General features: G+C 39.4%; 1 protein-coding gene across 2 annotated transcripts in view; it reads right to left on the reverse strand.

Moving 5' to 3' along the window:
* Positions 1–20,873, reverse strand: part of PLCE1 (phospholipase C epsilon 1) — a 340,325-nt gene that overhangs the window by 99,579 nt on the left and 219,873 nt on the right. For both annotated transcript variants that reach the window (XM_038409060.2, XM_043518170.1), the window contains exon 4: positions 18,435–18,751. In XM_038409060.2, the coding sequence (XP_038264988.1) occupies positions 18,435–18,751 (317 nt within the window). The remainder of the gene's footprint in view (positions 1–18,434; positions 18,752–20,873) is intronic.

Here is a 20,873-nt window from a genome sequence, read left to right on the forward strand (position 1 = left end):
TTTTGTTCAGAGTTATGAACATTTCAGAGTTACGAACAATCTCCCTTCCCTGATTAAACACTAGGACAAAGACAAGGACTGCAAACAGTTTGATATCTGTACAACATAATCTTTTAAAAAGTATTATGCAAACCCATTTAGGCATTGTGAAAAAATGCTGAACGAAGACGGAGCAATATTTATTTACATTCCATTATTACTGTAAAACGATAGTGTGACAGGGTGGACTAGGCCCTGAGGCCCCCTGCTGAAGACCTTGTGACCCAACCACACCCCGCCCCAGAAAAGGGCAGTAGAGAGGTCCTCCGAGTTGCCTAGAGTGGCTGTGTGGGAGGCAGCCTATCAGGGCCCAGCAGGCTAGTATAAGAAGAGCTCCAGGGCCAGAGTGAATTCAGTTTCTTGCTAGAGTTGGTGGAGAATGGATAGTGCTCTGAATTAGTTACTGGGATTCCACCAGGACAAGGCCCTGGCCCTGGGGTAAGGGTGAAGAATGTGCAGGAGCCATGGGGAACTGGCCCAGGGAATTATAGCAGCAACACAGTTTATTTAAAGGGACGGCTGCTATCTATAGGGTCCCTGGGCTGGGACCTGCAGTAGAGGGTGGGCCTGGGCCTCCCCACCAGCCCCTGGGAAAGTGGCCTGGACTTTGAGGTACCTTGGGGGGGGTGAACTGTAGTGACCCAGCTGAAGAGACCCTGAGAGAGTGAAGATATTGCCTCCAGGGAAGGAGCCCTGGGGCACCGTTCTATTCCAAAGCAGGGACAAACCGAGAGATATTAGAGGGCACTGAGAGAGGCCCCTGTTGGACTTGTACCCTGAAAGGGTTTGCTTTGCTTTTATCTCTGACTGTGTGACTTAGCCTGAGGGATGAGTCCGTGAAGACCACAAACAGATAGAGAGTGCAAGCACACGTGCTTAGCCGGGAGTGCTTGCAAGATGTGAGTTCAACCTCTGTTAGAGAGATAGATTTAGGTCATGTATCTCTTTTGATGATGATTTTTTAAATTTTGTGTTTGAATGATAATGAAGAAAACCTGAAACATTATGCCATTAAAATTATCAATGTTATTTAAATTTGACAAATAATTAGACTTTTGTTAGAAATCAGAATATTCTATCTTGAATAAATTAGTGACAAACCTAATGCATGATTATAGTATCACAGTAGCAGTGCCATACAAGAGATATAGTTCAGGAGGTACTTTCATTCCTCACTTGTTTTCAGGCATTTTTAATTTTTCAAAAAAGTCACCTTTTATACTGAAATTTGTCATCCTTGCTCTCCTCCCATAACTTTAGTTAAGTTACATTCAGTGTAAATGTTTCTGGGTTCCCTGATTGAGTTTTGTTTTAAGATGTCACACTTGCACCACAATGTGGAATACATTACAAGTTTAGGTTGAGAAATAAAGAAATTATAAATAACTGAAAATAGATTACCATGCATTAAATCACTTTCTTTATCAATTTAAACATACAGCACTGGGTGAAGAATTCTACATTCTCCCTCACCTTCATGCCCCCTCACTCCCGTTGAATACATACATAATTGAGAACAAAAGTGGGATGCATCAAGGAATAAGGGGATTTTCACACCTCTCTCCTGACAAAGAGATGAGTAACAGAGAGAGATCCACTGAATGAATGTTCATTGCTCCTACTTTGCCTGAGTGAGAAGGAGATAAGCATGTCCCTGAAGAAATCTTCCTGGGAAGAAGAGTACTGAAGATCCCTTCGTCCTTGTGCACTCTTTCTTCCCTCCATCCCCTGACCCTTTCCAGCTCGTCTTTGCAACGTGGGGGAGGGGAATAAAGATTCCCATTTGTACACCTTGCTGACTCTCCTACACAATCTGCCCTTAATGGGATCTCCTCTGTTCCCTTCCATATGTTCATAAAGAGAAGGTGAGGATCCCTGCCCAATGGCTTCCTGTTCCCCCCCCTTCCCTCCCTATTAAAGAGCTCTCCATTTCCTAATATGATCCCTTCCCCGAGCCTTCACAGAAAGGAAGCAAAATTATATTTCACAGTCTCTGCTTATCCCACCCCCCAGACAGAAGGAAGAAGACATCCCCAAAGGACCAGAAACTGGTAGATTATTGTGGGAAGTGGATATTCATCTGAATAACCCAAATTCATGTTTCAGTATGTGCTATTAAGATGGTGAAGCTAAATTATTGACTATATCATAGCAAACTAGGTAAGAATTTAGCAGTATCATCAAAATATAGTCTTCTAAAAAGAATATTGGATTTTTTACTTGTCACAAGTGTATTAGAAAAAATAATATGGGGGAAGGAAGGGGAGAGAAGTTAACTGAAAGAAAAAAGGAGCAAGCGTGAGAACTTATCAATCTTCGGCCAGAGATGGAAGCCACTTCCCAAATCCAGTAAACACCACCCTCAATTTTGTTCTCAAATGCTGAGATGTAGATACCACGAGGCAGTGTAGTATACACAAATTTATCTTTGTGCCTCCCCTATTCTGGACCTAGCCCCTGACAAAATTTAACGCAGTTTCAAGTTACCTGAGGCTCCAAGAAACTGTTTTGGCTGCTGAGTGGCTAGAATTCAGTAGCACTTTGGCCATGCTGCCTTCCCTCCACTGTATACTGGGGACTGCATCAGAGTACCTGGATCTACTGGCTTTATGGCCCTTTTCATTTCCAGGGTGGCTAAAATGGGTCACAGTATAACTCAGAATTTGGCAGCCTAACTTTAAAACTCCTTTTATGATTTTCCCCAAAGTTTCCTAGAAAAATTCAAGCCTGAGAATGAGACGTAATGTGAAATTTCAGGAATGTTTTATTTTGGGGGAAGTTGAGGAATGGGTGAAATCTGGGTGATTATAGGAACCTGGCATCAATTACAACTATAGAACATACCACTGTATCATACTTTTGTTCTCTGGGCCCTACACTATTACATTTTTACTAATTCTAGGCAGACTCTCAGCAGGTGTTAATCAGTGTAGTTCCATTAAGTCAAGGAGCTATGCCCATTTACAACAGCTGAGAATCTGGTCCTCAGTTTTTGAGCTGAGACAGCTGCCATTTTACTATTCTCAGAGTTGCTGCAGCCTGTAACAGAAGATATATATATACACACACTATGCTCTCATTTTTTAACCTAAAATATTATCTCCTTACATAGAATGAATATGCTTAGCTCTTTGGCACGGAGGACTATCTAATGGTAGGTGAGACATGTAACTAAAGATTTAATGTAGCAGCTAATACATTTTCATGGAGTTTTCAAGTTATATAAGTATCTCACTTATTTAATTCAACTGAAGGCAAAGGTATCTATAATGTAACCCCAGATGCAAGAGCTGAAAGGGAACATTTCCACATATATAGGAGAACTATGAAAATCTGAAGGATGCTTGTTAACTACTGCATATTTTATATTATAATTGTTATACATACAGTGTATAGTGCTTAATTTGTAATGAAAGAGGTGCTCTCTAATACATTCCTTTAATTATAATCATTTTCACTGTGATCAGAATTAAAATCTTAATAGACTAATCAATAAATCCTAGTCAATATATCTTGGAGTCATCAAATTAGTCTGTTATACCAGAAATACTCTGGATTTGTACTAGCATTACTCACTCTGGTCTTTTGTTATCGGGGCGGGGAGGGGGGCTGTACAACCCACTGGCTTCTCAGTACGTATATGCATTGCCAGCCTGCTCTGAAGCCCACATGGACATGTGTGCACTGCTATTTTTAGTGTGCTAGCTAGATTAAAGCTAGCATGAGTACGCCCACCCAAGCGGAAAATCACACCACCTACTGCAGTGTAGACATACCCCAGTAGACATAGAAAGTCATGGCATCCAAGAACTTGATGAAATTCAGAAAATTGTTAGGGACCCACAAACAAAACTCTTAGCTCTTAGATTACTCAGGATACATATTCTCATATCACTCAGATCATCATTTTGAAAACTTGCAAACGTAAAACAAACTACGATGAAGTAAGCATACAACAAAACACCACAAGGAAAAACAGGCAGTGAGCACCATATAAACTAACTATGAAAACATCCCACAAACATCAATTACTTTTAAAAGGAAAACATTACAAATACAGGGATTTTTCCCCCTCCTTGCACTTTTAGTTGCATCAGACTGAGAAATGTGCTGATGTATAGTAGAATATTGTATGTTGTACCTGAAACTAAGACCTCAAATGATTCACCATAACTACCCCAGAAGAAAGTAAAATAAAAACACACCAATGGGAGAACATATTTCAGTGCAGGATAGATTTGTTTTGGGTTTGTTTATATTTTTTGCTTTTATACTCTTTTGAAACACTCAAACTGGATCTCTCTTTCTTCTCCCTTTATTCCCCCTTTCCTCTAATTGTTTGCCACACTCACTTGTGTCTTTTTCAGATAAGGTTATCAACTATCTGGGTCAGGGACCATGTCCACTTTTGTGATTATAGGACATCTAGTATAATGGGAACCTAATCCTAATGCAGGTCTTTGGGCATTAACCTCAATACAAACTGATTATACTATTAATTATTAGGTCTGTCGATTAATCAGCTAACTCATGCGATTAACTCAAAAAAATTGATCAGTTTTAATTGCACTGTTAAATAGAATAGCAATTGAAATTTATTAAATATTTTGGATTTTTCTACATTGTCACATATATTGTATTGTGTTGTAATTGAAATAAAAGTGTACATTTTTATTACAAATATTTGCACTGTACAAATGATAAACAAAGAAAGTGTTTTTCAATTCACCTCATACAAGTACCATAATACAATCTTTGTTGTGAAAATGCAACTTACAAATGTAATTTTTGTTACATAACTGCACTCAAACAAAACAATGTAAAACTTCCGAGCCTACAAGTCTATTCGGTCCTACTTCTTGTTCAGCCAATCACTAAGACAAACAAGTTTGTTTACATTTACAAGAGATAATGCTGCCCTCTTATTCACAATGTCACCATAAAGTGAGAACAGGCATTTGCATGGCACTTTTGTAGCCAGCATTGCAAGGTATTTTATGTGCCAGATATGCTAAACATTCATATGCCCCTTCATGCTTTGGCCACCATTCCAGAGGACATGCTTCCATGATGATGATGCTCGTTTAAAAATAAATAAATAAATGCATTAATTACATTTGACTGAACTCCTTGGGGGGAAAGCGTATGTCCCCTGCTTTGTTTTACCCACATTCTACCATATATTTCATGTTATAGCAGTCTTGGATGATGACCCAGCACATCTTCATTTTAAGAACACTTTCACTGCAGATTTTTGCAAAGAAGGTACCAATGTGAGATTTCTACAGATAGCTACAGCACTCCACCCAAAGTTTAAGAATCTGAAGTGCCTTTCAAAATTTAAGAGGGATGAGGTGTGGAGCATGCTTTCAGAAGTTGTAAAAGAGCAGCCCTCTGATGTGGAAACTACAGAACCCAAACCACCAAAAAAAAAATCAACCTTCTGCTGGTGGCATCTGACTCTGAAAATGAACATGTTGATCCACACTGCTTTGGATTGTTATCGAGCAGAACCCATCATTAGCACGCATGTCCCCTGGAATTGTGGTTGCAGCATGAAGGGACACATGAATCTTTAGCACATCTGGCACGTGAATATCTTGTAACACCAGCTACAACAGTTCCATCAGAACACCTGTTCTCACTTTCAGGTGACATTGTAAACAAGAAACAAGCAGCATTATCTCCTGCAAATGTAAACAAACTTGTTTGTCTGAGTGAGTGGCTGAACAAGACAAACTGAGTGGACTTGCGGGTTCAAATTTTACATTGTTAGTTTTATTTTTGAATGTGGTTATTTTTGTACATAATTCTACATTTGTAAGTTGCCCTTTCATGATAAGGGCATTGCACTACAGTACTTAAGTGAATTGAAAAATACTATTTCTTTTGGGGTTTTTTTTGCAGTGCAAATACTTGTAATAAAAAAATAAATATACAGTGAGCACTGTACACTTTGTTTTCAATTACAACATAGAATACAATCTATTTGAAAATGTAGAAAACATCCAAAATATTTAAATAAATGGTATTCTATTAACTGTGCAATTAATCACATGGTCAGTTGCGATTAATTTTTTTAATTGCACAATCAATTGTGATTTTTTTAATAGCTTGACAGCCCTATTAATTATTATTGAATTTTTCTTATCCCTAGACTTTTACAGGACCCAACAACATTCAACAGCAGTGTAGAATCTGTTAAGTTTTACTCTAATTCTAAACCCACTACTATATTGCAAATTACACAAACAACTTTTAATTATTCTTTATAATTGGAAAGACTATCTACCTTTAGATTAGATTGCATCACTCTCACATAATCTTGTGCTTAACTTGTTTTTACAATCTCTGAGGGGTACAAGTTGTGCTCAGAAGAATTGAGATAGCACAACTGAAGTTTTTAATCAAACTTTCAAAAAGTATGGGGTTTCTACACAATGGGTCTTACTGAATGTGTGTGGTTTGGAACCTTCATTTAGGAACTAAAATCAGGAACATACTGAAAAGCACCACATTAGTTACCGCCATACACATGACAAACTATACTATAGTTTTAAAATCTATTAACTGAAGTGTTTTTATACACACCCCCACCCCCACCCACCATTATTTCAGAACATTCTACACATTTAAAGCCAGATTCACCTCTGACACTTGTGTAGATCAATAGTAACTACTGAATTAAATTAAGTTATAATCTTGTAAAACTGGTACAAGTGAGAGGACATTCAGACTCCTAATAAACTTCTCTGACATAGTAATTAATGTATCAATACGACATTTTTTAAGGATTCTGAAAGACTGTCTTATTGTGAAAGGAATAGCAATATCCTATATTAAACCCTTAAATCTCTTGAAATTTGGATATTTACCATTTTTAAAAATAGTTAATTTTTTCCTTTGTTTTTAAAGAAGGCCCTTTTCTCCCCATGGCTTGGAAACAAATGCACATAAGAGGCTAGAATTTGGGAACAAATGTAGGACGCTGCCACTTTTTTTTTTATTTAGTCAGCCTTTGTTGAAAATTTGAACCAGTATGTGTCCATAACATGTCATGCAACATTCCACTCCAAAAATTATTTACAAAAGTGACAGAAAATTAAAGTTACTGGGTAAACAATATGAAGTGCTTAGAAAAAATACAAGTACATATACAAAACAAATTGAGTTTCAAGCCAAACAGGTCAAAGGACTGCAAAATGTCTTCTACTTTGCTGAGATAGTCACAAACCTCAGCCAACTGGGTGAGGACAGACAGAGGAAAAAACAGTTCTGTTCTATGTAAACCTACTCCCTAATTTTTCTGTCATGTATGAATAATCTCAGAAAAATAAATTAAGCAGCATTAATTTTTTTCCCCTTTACAATCCTCCTAGAAATATAAGATAATACACTTTTGTTAAATTGCATATACATGACGGTCACAAGAAATGAAAAGGGCATACAAAATATGGGTCTTAACAACTGAGAATATTATTTGCTACAATAAAAATATAATCCCACTTTGGAGCAATATGAAGTATATAAGGAAATTTTGGAGTCCCAGGTTCCTGTAACATATCCTCTTTTTTGTTTTTGACAGGTTTCAGAGTAGCAGCCGTGTTAGTCTGTATTCGCAAAAAGAAAAGGAGTACTTGTGGCACCTTAGAGACTAACAAATTTATTTGAGCATAAGCTTATGCGCAAATAAATTTGTTAGTCTCTAAAGTGCCACAAGTATTCCTTTTTTTTGTTTTTGTGTATTAAGTCTCACCTCAACTACAGGATTGGAGAAGGCACATTGCTTTTTTGGAACTGTTGTTTAATAATATAAGAATTTAACAAAATTTCAAATTCAGTTATATTTCTACCATGAAGGTAGAGAGCATTCATTGACGATAAAAGTTGTAGCCCGAGTAGGAGGCTACCCATATGTCTACACCTGGGGTCTAAAACAAAGCAATTTGATGTGCACCTGGTAATTTGCAGTATACAAGTTGCACCAACAGCATGGACACCCATTTTGTTTCCAATTTTCATTGTGTGAACACATGGCAGTGGCTTGCTGGGAACTGAGGAAGTAGCATTTTTGGGACATAACCTATGTTGCTTTGTTTCTCAGTTGAGTAGTATGCATCCTGGGATTGTTTTCACTGCGAGTTGTATGGGATGCAAAGTGGAAGCCAGGAGGGTTCAATTTTTTTTTTTAAAAACAATTCCATGTTTCCGCTGTCTCAGCACCATGCTTCCTTTCTGAGCAGGTTAGCACAATTTTCAAATTGCTTTCACTATGGTACCAGAAATGAACCACGCCACAATGGAGGCAAACACCAATAAACAGAGACTGCTTGGGCTGTATTACAGCATTCTGTGTTGGACTTCGTCTGCTGCACCCATGAAGCAGATGATGAGGTGCACAAGAACATTAAATGGCAGTGAGATGGGCTAGGCTGTTCAGTGGTGCTGACTAGCAGGTAGGTCACCGTGTCCCAGCTCATCCTCATCTCTGGCATCCCTTGCCTGCAATCACTCTGACACGGTGGCAGTCTGCCTTCCAGTAGGTAGCAACTTGACCGTCTGTTCAGCTCACCAATTGAGTTGGCTCCTTTTTGGGGTCACACAGTCCAACAAAATGTATATAGTTCAATGTCTTCAGCCCACCTCTGCGCACCTGTGTGTGGAGCACCCTTGATTCAGAGCTTACAATGTCTCTATCTCCCTGCCCTTATCTCCACAGGGGTTGGCAGGTTGTGCCCCCTTCATGAAAAGGTGATTGGTAGGGGATCCTGGTTCCCTCCCGTCCCTTTTCATCAGGCTCTGACCCAGGTTCCTATCAGAGGCAGTGATCATAAATACTCCAGAGTGCTTGAGTTGCTTCGTTGGGCCACTTCCTATCAATTACTTTTCCAGTCCAAGGAGTGGTCAAAAGCCTTACGAATAATCCACCAGCAGTTAAAGAAAAGGGTTCCCTACTCCTAAGGAAAGGCTAATCCCTCCTCTAGAGCCTGGAATAGCTGCTTCTTGCAGACCTCTCCCCTGCAGCCAAGACTCCTCCTGTACCGTTATGCAGGAGCTCCCAAGATAAGTCTCCCCTCATCAGCTCTCTGTCTGCTCCCCTTCTGAGTTGTCTGGCTCTCTTTTTCAGCTCCTCCTTTAGCTGGGGCAGGCTCTGCAAGTGTGGTGGTGCAAAGTTACCTGGGCCCAGAATTGCTCCTAAATCCTTTCTGTCCTACTGTGGAGTTTACATACCCCATCACAGGCAGCAGCAGCAGAACACCGCAAAGCTGTTGTATTAGTACAAGGAAGCCAACCTGTTGGAACTAGAGGACTAATTCCTTGATCAGCTGCACAACATAGTTTCTGGGCCCAGCAAACCTGCATGGATTGAGGAGAGAGAATAATTCTGCAGATCTGGGAATGACTAGCAGAGGTGAGAGAATTTCAGAATAGGAAGTGCTCCCCTTTTTTTTTTTTAATAATAAAGACCTGCACAGAACTGACCCCTGAGCTTCACTGACAGCATAAAAACATGCAGTGCCCCATGGTTGTAGAGAAGTGGATAACCTTTGTCATCTGGAAGCTGGCCAACCCAGAATGTTACTGGTCTATAGCCAATCGGTTCAGCATGGTGGTGGTGGTGGGGAATCAGTAGATGATTGATGACTTTGCACTCATGGGATTCCCAAACTGTATTGGGCAGTTGATAGAATCCATATCCCTAGCATTTCCACCCCCCTCCGTGCCAGAGTACAGTTTATAAATAGAAAGGGGTCTTTCTCCATGGTGCTCTTTGCCCCAATAACCACTTTGGACACTAATGGTGTTAAGGTTGATCCAGCTATTCTAGGAGACCTCATTTTATCCTCTGATGCCCTGATTAATGAAGCCATTCACAGGTTGCTTGGTCAGAAGAAAAGAACTTTTTAACTATCACCTGAGTAGTTGCAGAATGATGGTCAAGTGTGCATTTTGACGTTTGAAAGGCAGCAAGCATTGCTTATGGAATCATTGGGAAACAGCAGAAAAAAATTCCTGACCATTATAATAGCATGCTGTGTTATGTACAACATTTGTGAGAACAAGGAGGAAAGCCACAGTGATAGGTGGAAAGCTGAGGTGAAGAGACTTGCTTGACAGTTCGAGAAGCCAGCAATATGTCCCACAGAGAACACTAACACCCAGGGAAATATTGTCCGGGATGCCTATTCATATTTTGAGTCTCATACTTGAACATGTGTAACTGTAAATCCAGCTTTCAGAGTAGCAGCCGTGTTAGTCTGTATTCGCAAAAAGAAAAGGAGTACTGGTGGCACCTTAGAGACTAACAAATTTATTAGAGCATAAGCTTTCGTGAGCTACAGCTCCGATGAAGTGAGCTGTAGCTCACGAAAGCTTATGCTCTAATAAATTTGTTAGTCTCTAAGGTGCCACCAGTACTCCTTTTCTTTTTGTAATCCAGGCTGCTAATCCGGGGGGGGCGGGGGAGGCTGGGATAGACTGTTAGCAGTGCAGTATCGCTTATTGGTAGTGACAGTGGGATGTTGCCGATATACTTACATAAAACCGTATGTACTATTTTAGCTTTATTTAAAAGATTGTGTGTCATGCATGGATGAGTCATAAGACAATTTTATACAGTTTTTTTTAAACAGTAACAAAGCCAAAATAAAATTCTAATTGAACCAATAGATAAATGTGTATTCAAATAAAAAGGTACAGTTATCAAAACAGTCTACAGAGTAACCAACTAACAGTGAACTTTTAAATAAAACAGTGAAAACCAAACCGAAAGTACAACAATGCAAAAATAAGATTTGGAGGTGTTAGGGGAATCCATAAAGTTACAAGCACGTATCTCTCTTCCCTCTGTCGCTTCTTTTACGTGTGGTTCAGGGTTGAGTGCTCTGGCTCAAAATTTTCAGGAACATTGCAGAGTTCAAAAATATCAGGAGACAGTGTTCTCTGGGGTCAGATAATGGACCTGAGAGGGGAATGGCCTCTGGAACAAATGCTGCATGGATATGGTGGGTAGAAGTTACTGCTGGTTTGAGTAACCAGTAATGTCCAGGGGCTGAAAGACATGACTTAGTCCCAGTTTATGGGACTGCAAGGCTTGCTGGCCTTGCAGAAGCATGTTTTGTAGGAGAACATTCTATCTGAGAACAGTATCCACAAGTGGCCTCTGCATCTCCCGGCCTTTTTTGCCTCTTTGGGGCCTCTTTGGCCATGGTGATGCTTTCCTTAACTACTGCCATGGACTACTGCATTTCTCCCTCCCTCTGGGTCATCATATACTGCCTCCACCTTTCAGCCAGTGCAGTCTTCCTTTGGGACTCTATCATGAGTTCTACAAATGTCTTGTCCCATGTCTTCCTTTTTCACCATCTCAGGTTGGCCAGCCCCCAAGCAGCAGACAGAGGCCCTGTCCTAGACAATCTGAATGTTACAGGTGCTGTGGTGTGGGAGCATGAAAAAAAAAAACCAGGTGCTTATTGTTACTATTTTAGACAGGCCACAATAGCATTTTTGTGTGTGAGGAGACACAGGGCGTCTTGGGATTTCTCTCTGCTGTATATGGTATTTGCTGCTGTGCCTTAATGGGTTGGGAGAGTGGGTGGGCTTTAATTATACAGTTTTGTTTGTGTGTTTGTGGTGCTTCTATGATGTCAAAGTGGTTGGTGTGGGGGGGGCTATGAGGGTATATTGGGACCAAGCCAGATAGTAATCCCCTCTACAGCTCCTTTCTTGATTTTGGCTAGGCTAATGCAGGGAAGATTCAGGGCACACTGAAGCAGAACATGACTACAACTAGTTTTCCAGCTGGCCAAAGTCCCAAAAAGATCCTACACCTCTCAGGGGACAGCTTATCCCCAACATCCTCCTGTGGGCTTCATCAGTCATCCTCAGTGGGAGGGAAGAGTGCAGCCAGCAAGCTCCATATGGTGTAGAATCCTGTCCAGGTCATTATAAAATGGACAGATCACATGTTCTCTGCTCAATTGCATTCTTTGGTTGCTCATTTCAATGTACTTCTGAGCTGCTTGCTCTTTATATGGCACTGGTCAGCATCCCAGTCACAGCTCCTTTCAGATATCTGCTTGGCAATATCCACAAAAAGGTCTTCGTTCCAGTGGCTGGCCACAAGAACTTTCTATCCTTTTCTATCTACCCAGAGGGTAACGAGATCAAGGGTCTCAGTACAGCTCCAAGCAGCTGTGCAGGACAGGTTATTGAGCTTCTAGATACGGTTGTATCACAAGAATGCTGAAACACTCGGATCCAGAAGCAAATGGGAAAATTCTGGCTCCCCACCACCTTTTAAAGAAAGAAGGAGACATCCTGGGAACTTGATACCAGAGCAGGGAAGGGCATACAGGTGAATGAACAAGTCAATAATGGTTAACTTGCAAAGCACAATGGGACAGCCGATGGAAGCATGTCACAAGTGGTGCACAGCAACTGCGTTCACAAGAATAATAGCCTGCACCAATTCAATTTGCAGCAAACCTAGTCTACTTGGAAAAAGGACTAGAGTTTGCAGCAAATGCGTAGTCAGCGCACCATGATTGCACCGTGTGTATGTGACCATTTTCAAACCAGTTAAAACTTAGTTTGATCCGCTTTAAAATCCCCATGTAGACAAGCCCTATGTCATTTATCGTGGCTTTATGGTTCTGTCTTTTTTTTCTGACTTTGATGGAATTTCTTACTTTGTTTTCAATCTGCTGCCCTTATCAGATTTACAGCAACAAAGCAGCTGATGATAGGGTGTCCAAGAACAGATGGGTCTGTTCTCCATATGTGACCTGCAACCTCACTGGTTACAAGTACAGCAGATTTTACTCCTTCACAAGGACTGTTTGATCTGCGACTTCGCTTTCCATCTGCTCTGTGTCAATTCTGGAAAAATGAGGATTTTAATACCTCCATGTCTTAAGCCACCATTGTCTCTGTCCTGTTTCTCTTATCAGCCAGGATAACTATCATACTGTAATCTTCTGTTTTCCTCTGCACTACAATATCTCATCACAGAAGTTCTATGGCATCACTGAGTATGCAATGAATCATTTTACTCTTAGAGATCCAGAAGATCAGATAGCTTTCCTATGAATCTGAACAGATCCATATTGTCTTCACTCACTGGAAATTAATTTCAAATGTTTTGCCTTCCCTCATTCTCCAACATTTTCAATTTTTCTTTTTAAAGTCCAGTTCTTTTTAAATATCTAGCCCCCATATTGACAATTCTTTGTTTTTTCATTCTTTTACATTTTAATGTCAGTTTTATCAACTATTTCTTCAACATGATATCCTGTCTTTCTATATTAGCATTATTAGTAATCTGTATTACAGTAGTAATGTTCACCACTGCTTTTCCTTTCTATATTAACTCCAGTGAGTTTGATCTTATGAGAAAGCTGAAAAAAATGTTACAGAGGCTACTCAAACACTAGAGATCTTATGAGACTGGGCCATACTGTTACATGCATATTCACCTGGAAGGTCCATCAGAGATAATAAATTCCCGAGAGAAATGGCAGGATTACCAGAAGATAGGTATATTATATTTGAAACCTGTATTTCCTTGTGGATTTAGTTAGGGCCTTTAGATCTAGAACTGTCCACACTACCCAATCTTCTAGAGTACAGTGAAAAAGATGGAATACAGACCAGAGTACCTGGCTATTTCTGGGATTGGTTCTGTTACTCTTTGTATGTCACAGATTATTCACTATATCCTTTTTCCCCCCACATATTTTTGAAAAAGCTGACTGGATGAACCTAGGACAGCTTCCATCATGGCTGACACCAGGGACTAAACTGGGGACTTCTAGATATGAAAGCAACTTGAGCTAAGGAAGCAGGCTCTTTATAGCTGTGGCCTGTAACAGACTCATCTCTGGATCAGGCACAGAGCAAGACATGTAAGCATACTGACCAGTGGGTTACAAATCTCCGGCAAGGAAGTCTCTCCAGGGTGATGATATATACTACTTGAATCATACACCTCCAATACCCAAATGGTCATGATTCCTTAAACAGAGGCAGGCTTCCCTTATCCAGGCTCAGCTCATCAAGAAAATAATGCTAGTCATGTATTCATTCTGTTTGTGAGATTCTGGTCAGTAATTTCAATCTATCTATCTTGCTCTAGCACCTCTATGCCATAACTGAAGTTTGTATTGAAGGCACTTTTATTATTTGATTTTAATTTTTATTAGAATGTTTTTGAAAGAGGTGGTTTCTCTCTAATCTTAGTGCTATTTTCTCAAATGCTTTTCCTAAATCTCTGGGGGGAAAACACAACAATAAATGCTTAACTTAAATAACCACCTTTGACAGACAAAGTTCTAACTGCAGTAGAGGTACTTGTTCTAGTCATGACTATAAATGAGCCTACTAAAGCAACAAGGAAATGCGGACACTATAGCAATTATGTTCATAAGAAACTTTTTCTAAAATTTGACCAGCACAAGATCTTTTATTATATCTGTGCTTGATCCAACTGCATTGAAATAGCATCAGGTTTCCCCTCATTCATGATCCCTATGCTGTTCAGAATGTTAATGCACCATTTCATGATCCCTGGGAAAACCGATATACAAGTGTTCTCACTTTTGTAGACATTGCTGAAAAAATTCTAATTTTATTTATACCTACAATTGCCCTCAGAAGTCAGGAATCCACCTGCTGCTCTAGTCCAATCAGAATGGTACATCTTGTGAATGATATTGTTGCTTGCAAGGATCTCTCCTAATCACTCATATTTTTATGCTGATCACCTTTCTTTATGGAAAGGCCTCAAACACTCTGGATGGCTCCTTCCAATTGAATGAAATACATTCTACCTCAAATCTCTTCTGACTAGGAGCAAAACTTACACATTTCTCCTTACGTGTTATGTTAATAGGGAGGCAGACTGTTCACTACTTTTTTTAATTTAGCCTTTTTAAAACATTTTCTTGCATTTTCAAAGGCCTATATGACAGGAGTTCCATGCTGACATCTCAGAACAAAAGCAGATGACAAAAAATAAATGTATACTGCCATACAAGCAGATCCAATAAATGTAAGTGCTACAAATTAAACAAATTATACATGTTGCATAAGAGAGCTGATTTCTGAGTCTGCCCCTTCCTCCTGATCACCCTTCATAAATCATTTCCATTCCATAACGTGTTGACCATACATCATGGATTCTTTCTCCTTTTCATATCCCTTTATATTGCCTCTTATGAGCTATTAACATGCTTTTCCTCCCCTCTAAGCCCAAATATTGCAATTCAAGTCCAAAGCGTGAACCAGTGGTAACTAGAGCGATTTAAGAAAATTAAAGCAAATAAAAGCCATCAGAATATTACCATATTGTATTGTCTATATCCTCTAATGATGTCATTTAAATAGAGAGTAAGCAAAAGTTTCAAAATAGCAACTGCACTTAATGTCATTCATATACAAGGAAACGTGATGTTTCCATTCTCTAGGGTTTGATCCTTCACCATGAAGTCAATGGAAATTTGGGGCCTGGATCATGAATGAGATCTGGGTGTTATTGTAATATAAATAACATTTATTTCCATGAGAGCAGGATTTGTCCCTATATGATTACGCCTAACAGGCACATTTTTTCCAGAGGTTACTTAATACCAATCCTGCAGTCCTTATTCGGTGAAAACTCCTTTAAGTGTGTTAAGATCTGGCTGAATTTCCTTTTTATCATGAAACAACAACTACTGAATAGTATAACTTTGCAGTTACATTTCTAAAAAAAATTCACAAAGCACATCACTACAAGAAAGATAATTTGCATGCAGTAATTTCTATTGAAAAGAAGGAAAATGAAATAAAATAATCTTCTCCCATTATGTAGAAAAAGTCTGTCATTTTGAAATTCATTTTGGCTCCCAGAGTATAAATACACTCCAGTATTCTCGTGGGCAATGCCAGAAAATCAGCAAGCACTCATTGTCTTCTGCCAACAAAAGTATGACTCTCTGTGCAGGAATTTTCTTGCAAATTTGAAAACAAAGCCATTTAGAAAATCCACTCTTGTTGGTAGGATATGACATTGATATATTTTCAACTGTGCTGTAAAATAAAGCAGATGCTAAGATACTGATTTATTAGGAGCAGTGAATATTACACAGCAACTCCATTTAAACAATTTTTTTCAGGTGGGAGGCCTGTAACCTGAGCCCCGCCAGGGCTTTGGCTTCGGCCCTGGTTGGTGGAACTTTGGCCCCAACAAGTCTAATGCCAGCCCTGGTGACCCCATTAAAATGGGAGTTGCAACCCACTGTTTGAGAACTGCTGCTATGAGGAATTAATCTTGGAGTACTGCCAAAAAAATTACAATTAGGTTGAAAGAATAGTAACACTTGCAAAGTCTGATACAGACCAACCCACTAGGGTTAGAAAATAATGTAATGTACTTTTTGCCAATGGATAGCTTTCATTTTCAGCTTCACACTGGACATAAAATACTCCTAGCCATCCTCGACAAATCACAAGATCAGAATTTAAAATCTCATCATTGCTTTTAAATCAGCGGTGTCTTCCCCAATCCTGAGGCTGTTGGGGTCTCACGTAGAGCAGTGCGAATAACAGATTTTTTTTTTCAGTTGTGTGGCAATTCCAAAAAATTGGGGAAAAATATTAGTTTTGGGTCAACCCAAAATTAAAGTTTTACAGACTATTCAGTGAATTGAAAGAAAAAAAAAAGTAAAAATTTAGTTTCAGATTGGACAAAAAAAAAACTAAAGAAAATTTAAATGAAACAAAGATATTTCAAAACAAAAAATCAAAATGTTTCATTTTGAAAATGTCAAAATGAAATGTTTTGACTTTTTCAAGTATTCCTCACCGCTCCCTCCCCCCCCCCAACTAAACAATTCAGGGAAATAGACTCAAGTTTGCAAGCCATTTTGGTGTTCTAAATCTACAATTTTCCAACGAAAAATGTTTTGGCCAAAAAATTTCACCCAGCACCTATCCCAAGCTGAAAGTTACAACACCACGAAGGCTTTCCTAGTTTGCATCAGTTAACTACAAAATGCCCCAAGGGGTCACATGGGCAGCTACAGATTGCCAGGACACAAGAGAGCTCTGGCCACTCCCCTTTCTTCCCAACTACATTCCTCATGCAAGTGGCCATAAGACAGATACCCTAGGCAGGGAGAATTCTCCACAGGTTGGAGCTGATGGCTTTAAGGCTTCTTCTTGCTACCAAGAAACATAAAGCATCCCCAACGTACTGGAAAATTGAGACTAATCTTTCAGAAACTGCTGTAACTAGAGGTCATTTACATATTTTTAAAAGCTGTGTTCTACAGCTTTCTGTAGCATTCTCAAGACAGTATTTACCAGTTTTCTATCACTAGATGTTCTTATCTTAGCACCAAATCAGGGAAAACCAAAAGAATTACAGGATTTTAAGTACCTATATCTTGTGACCTGCCAGGAATACAAATATTTTGGAAGAGAACAGTCAGTTCTTATTTACCTGGGACCCAGAGAGTTCATTAGGGGTTAAATATATGGCCTGATTTACACAATTATTTCTATGCTCTCACTGAATTTTAGGATCTCATTTAAGAATACAAAATACATCCTATGATTAGGCACAACAGACTGAGCAAAGGGTAGGATTGAGATGAAACTGTATTTTTGGCTTTCATAAATTTAGGACAGTCCTATTGATTTAACACAGTATATTGTATTCTGCTTTTTAAAGTAACTATTCTATTTTAATGTATTTTCCTGGAGCTGAATCCTGAGGTCTTTACTAAGTTTTCCCTTGGTCAAATTTCCATTAAAGTCAAAAGGAGTTTACCTGAATAAAAACTGAGAAAAAAAAAAACATACTAAGGACCTCAAGATATGGTTCATGGAAAAGTACCCAGCTGAGTCACACTTCTTGTATAATAATATCTAAGACACACAAAGGGATTAACTTTCTACAGATTACAGTTAAATCATTATGCAAGTAGTTAGTGGAGTCCAAAAACTCCTAGTTCATAATCCTTCCATGCTGACTACTAAGAAGACCATGCTTTGTACACAAAAAATACCCTCCAGCTTCTGAGCAGAGTAATAATCTGATTGAGAATACATGCCAAAATGCTAGTATAAACACATTACAGGAAAACAAGTCTTGATTTAATGTTTTTTTTTCTTGTTTACATTCCCAATTTGGGAGAAACGCCTGGGTTGAGATTTTCAAAGCTGACTTGGTAAGTTAGTCACATAACTCCCATTAAATGCCAACAGAAGTTGTGTGGCTCCCTATTCAGCTTTAAAAATGTCATCATTCATTTTTAAAAATTGTTAGGGTATCCCTTAGATAAAAGGGAAAAACTGGCCCATAAATTCCATCAAACCACTTATGAAGTAATTAAAATATCTTGTCTTACCTCATTAAATCTTGTCACGAGATCTTCAATAACATTGTGTTCACCGTTTTGGGAGGAAAGAATAGTTGCAGATATGGAAGCTTTAATGCATGGAAGTTTGCTCTGACATTCAGCATCACCCAACTCCCTGGTTAAGAAGTAGAGGTAGTCAATGGGCAAGATCTTTCTGTAGAGATCCATTTCCTGTTCAGTCAGAATACTAGCAACCTCCTCTGGGAACTGAATGAGGTGCTGAAGTTCTACTAGCTCTTTACTGATACCAGCTACACTGGAGGGGAGCGCATTTGAACCAGCCATAGATGTGCACAGTTGACGTTCTAAAACAAAACAAAACAAATAAAAATATTATGTAGCTTCTTTCCTGCATCTATTGCATTTGACTGTGCAAAAACAAGCTAAGACTGAATTTTTTTGTTCTCGTACATTGTTTATTTACTTAAACACAGGATTTCACATTTTATATTTAAATAACTTAATAAATTGTTCTAGTGGTGACTCATCTCATATCTACAAAACACTTCCATCTAGAGTTAATTAGGCAGGTGAAGACTTGGGACTTTGGAAACCACTGAGACTACTGATTTAGGCAAAATTTGCCTGCCTTTATTGTTACCATGTTCCACAACTCTTCCCCTCTGTCTGTTTCATTCACCTGTTAAATCTTATCATGATCAAAAATAAGGTGTTCTGTTGAGCAGAGTCTGCTTTTATTTTGCTTGTCTGTACAGCACCTAGCACAAAGAGGCTCTGGTCACTGATAGGGACCTCCAGGCATCATTGCAATATGAATAATGTATAACAATAAATCAATACCTATGCGATAATATTTTTTCTCCCTTTTCCCTCTCACTACTAACACTGCTTTTCCCCATCTGGTGACCATCACTCCCTGTTTTTCTTTAGTTGTCCCCCGTATTCATTTGGTTCCTGGGTCCAGTGGTCCCTCCCACTAGACTGGAGGAGGGACCTTTAGAAGTGAGCAGGCTTGCACCTGCCCACCTCCCAGGTTTTCCAATAAACTAACACTGCTTAGAAGTTGTTATTCATTTGAGTTCATTGTACTTTTTCATTTCAAGAAAATGTCCAAAGATAAAATACAATTTTCTTTCCCCTGAAGAAAACATGCATATATTTGGAAGAGTACGTTTTGAATCTGTCACTAAAAAGGAGATTCACAATAGTTTTAAAATTTACAAAGTGTTGTTTCTTGACATATCTTTTACTTTAGCAGCCATGTTAGTCTGTATTCGCAAAAAGAAAAGGAGTACTGGTGGCACCTTAGAGACTAAAATTTATTTGAGCATAAGCTTTCGTGAGCTACAACTCACTTCATCGGACGCATTCAGTGGAAAATACAGTGGGGAGATTTATATATAACCACAGAGAACATGAAACAATGGGTTTTATCTTACACACTGTAAGGAAAGTGATCACTTAAGATGAGCTATTACCAGCAAGGGGGGGGGGGGGAAGAAAACCTTTTGTGGTGATAATCAAGGTGGGTCATTTCCAGCAGTTGACAAGAACATCTGAGGAACAGTGGGAGGTCGGGGGGCGGGGGGAGAAACATGGGGAAATAGTTTTACTTTGTGTAATGACCCATCCACTCCCAGTCTCTATTCAAGCCTAAGTTAATTGTATCCACTTTGCAAATTAATTCCAATTCAACAGTCTCTCGTTGGAGTCTGTTTTTGAAGTTGTTTTGTTGAAGAATAACCACTCTTAGGTCTGTAATCGAGTGACCAGAGAGACTGAAGTGTTCTCCGACTGTTTTTTGAATGTTATAATTCTTGACGTCTGATTTGTGTCCATTTATTCTTTCACGTAGAGATTGTCCAGTTTGACCAATGTACATGGTAGAGGGGCATTGCTGGCACATGATGGCATATATCACATTGGTAGATGCGCAGGTAAACGAGCTTCTGATAGTGTGGCTGATGTGATTAGGCCCTATGATGGTGTCCCCTGAATAGATATGTGGACAGAGTTGGCAATGGGCTTTGTTGCAAGGATAGGTTCCTGGGTTAGTGGTTCTGTTGTGTGGTTGCTGGTGAGTACTTGCTTCAGGTTGGGGGGCTGTCTGTAAGCAAGGACTGGCCTGTCTCCCAAGATCTGTGAGAGTGATGGGTTCTCCTTCACGATAGGTTGTAGATCCTTGATGATGCATTGGAGAGGTTTTAGTTGGGGGCTGAAGGTGATGGCTAGTGGCGTTCTGTTATTTTCTTTGTTGGGCCTGTCCTGTAGTAGGTGACTTCTGGGTACTCTTCTGGCTCTGTCAATCGTTTCTTCACTTTGGCAGATGGGTATTGTAGTTGTAAGAATGCTTGATAGAGATCTTGTAGGTGTTTGTCTCTGTCTGAGGGGTTGGAGCAAATGCGGTTATATCGTAGAGCTTGGCTGTAGACAATGGATCGCATGGTGTGATCTGGGTGAAAGCTG

The sequence above is a fragment of the Dermochelys coriacea genome, chromosome 7, assembly GCF_009764565.3.
Source record: "Dermochelys coriacea isolate rDerCor1 chromosome 7, rDerCor1.pri.v4, whole genome shotgun sequence".
Taxonomy (NCBI): Eukaryota; Metazoa; Chordata; order Testudines; family Dermochelyidae; genus Dermochelys; species Dermochelys coriacea.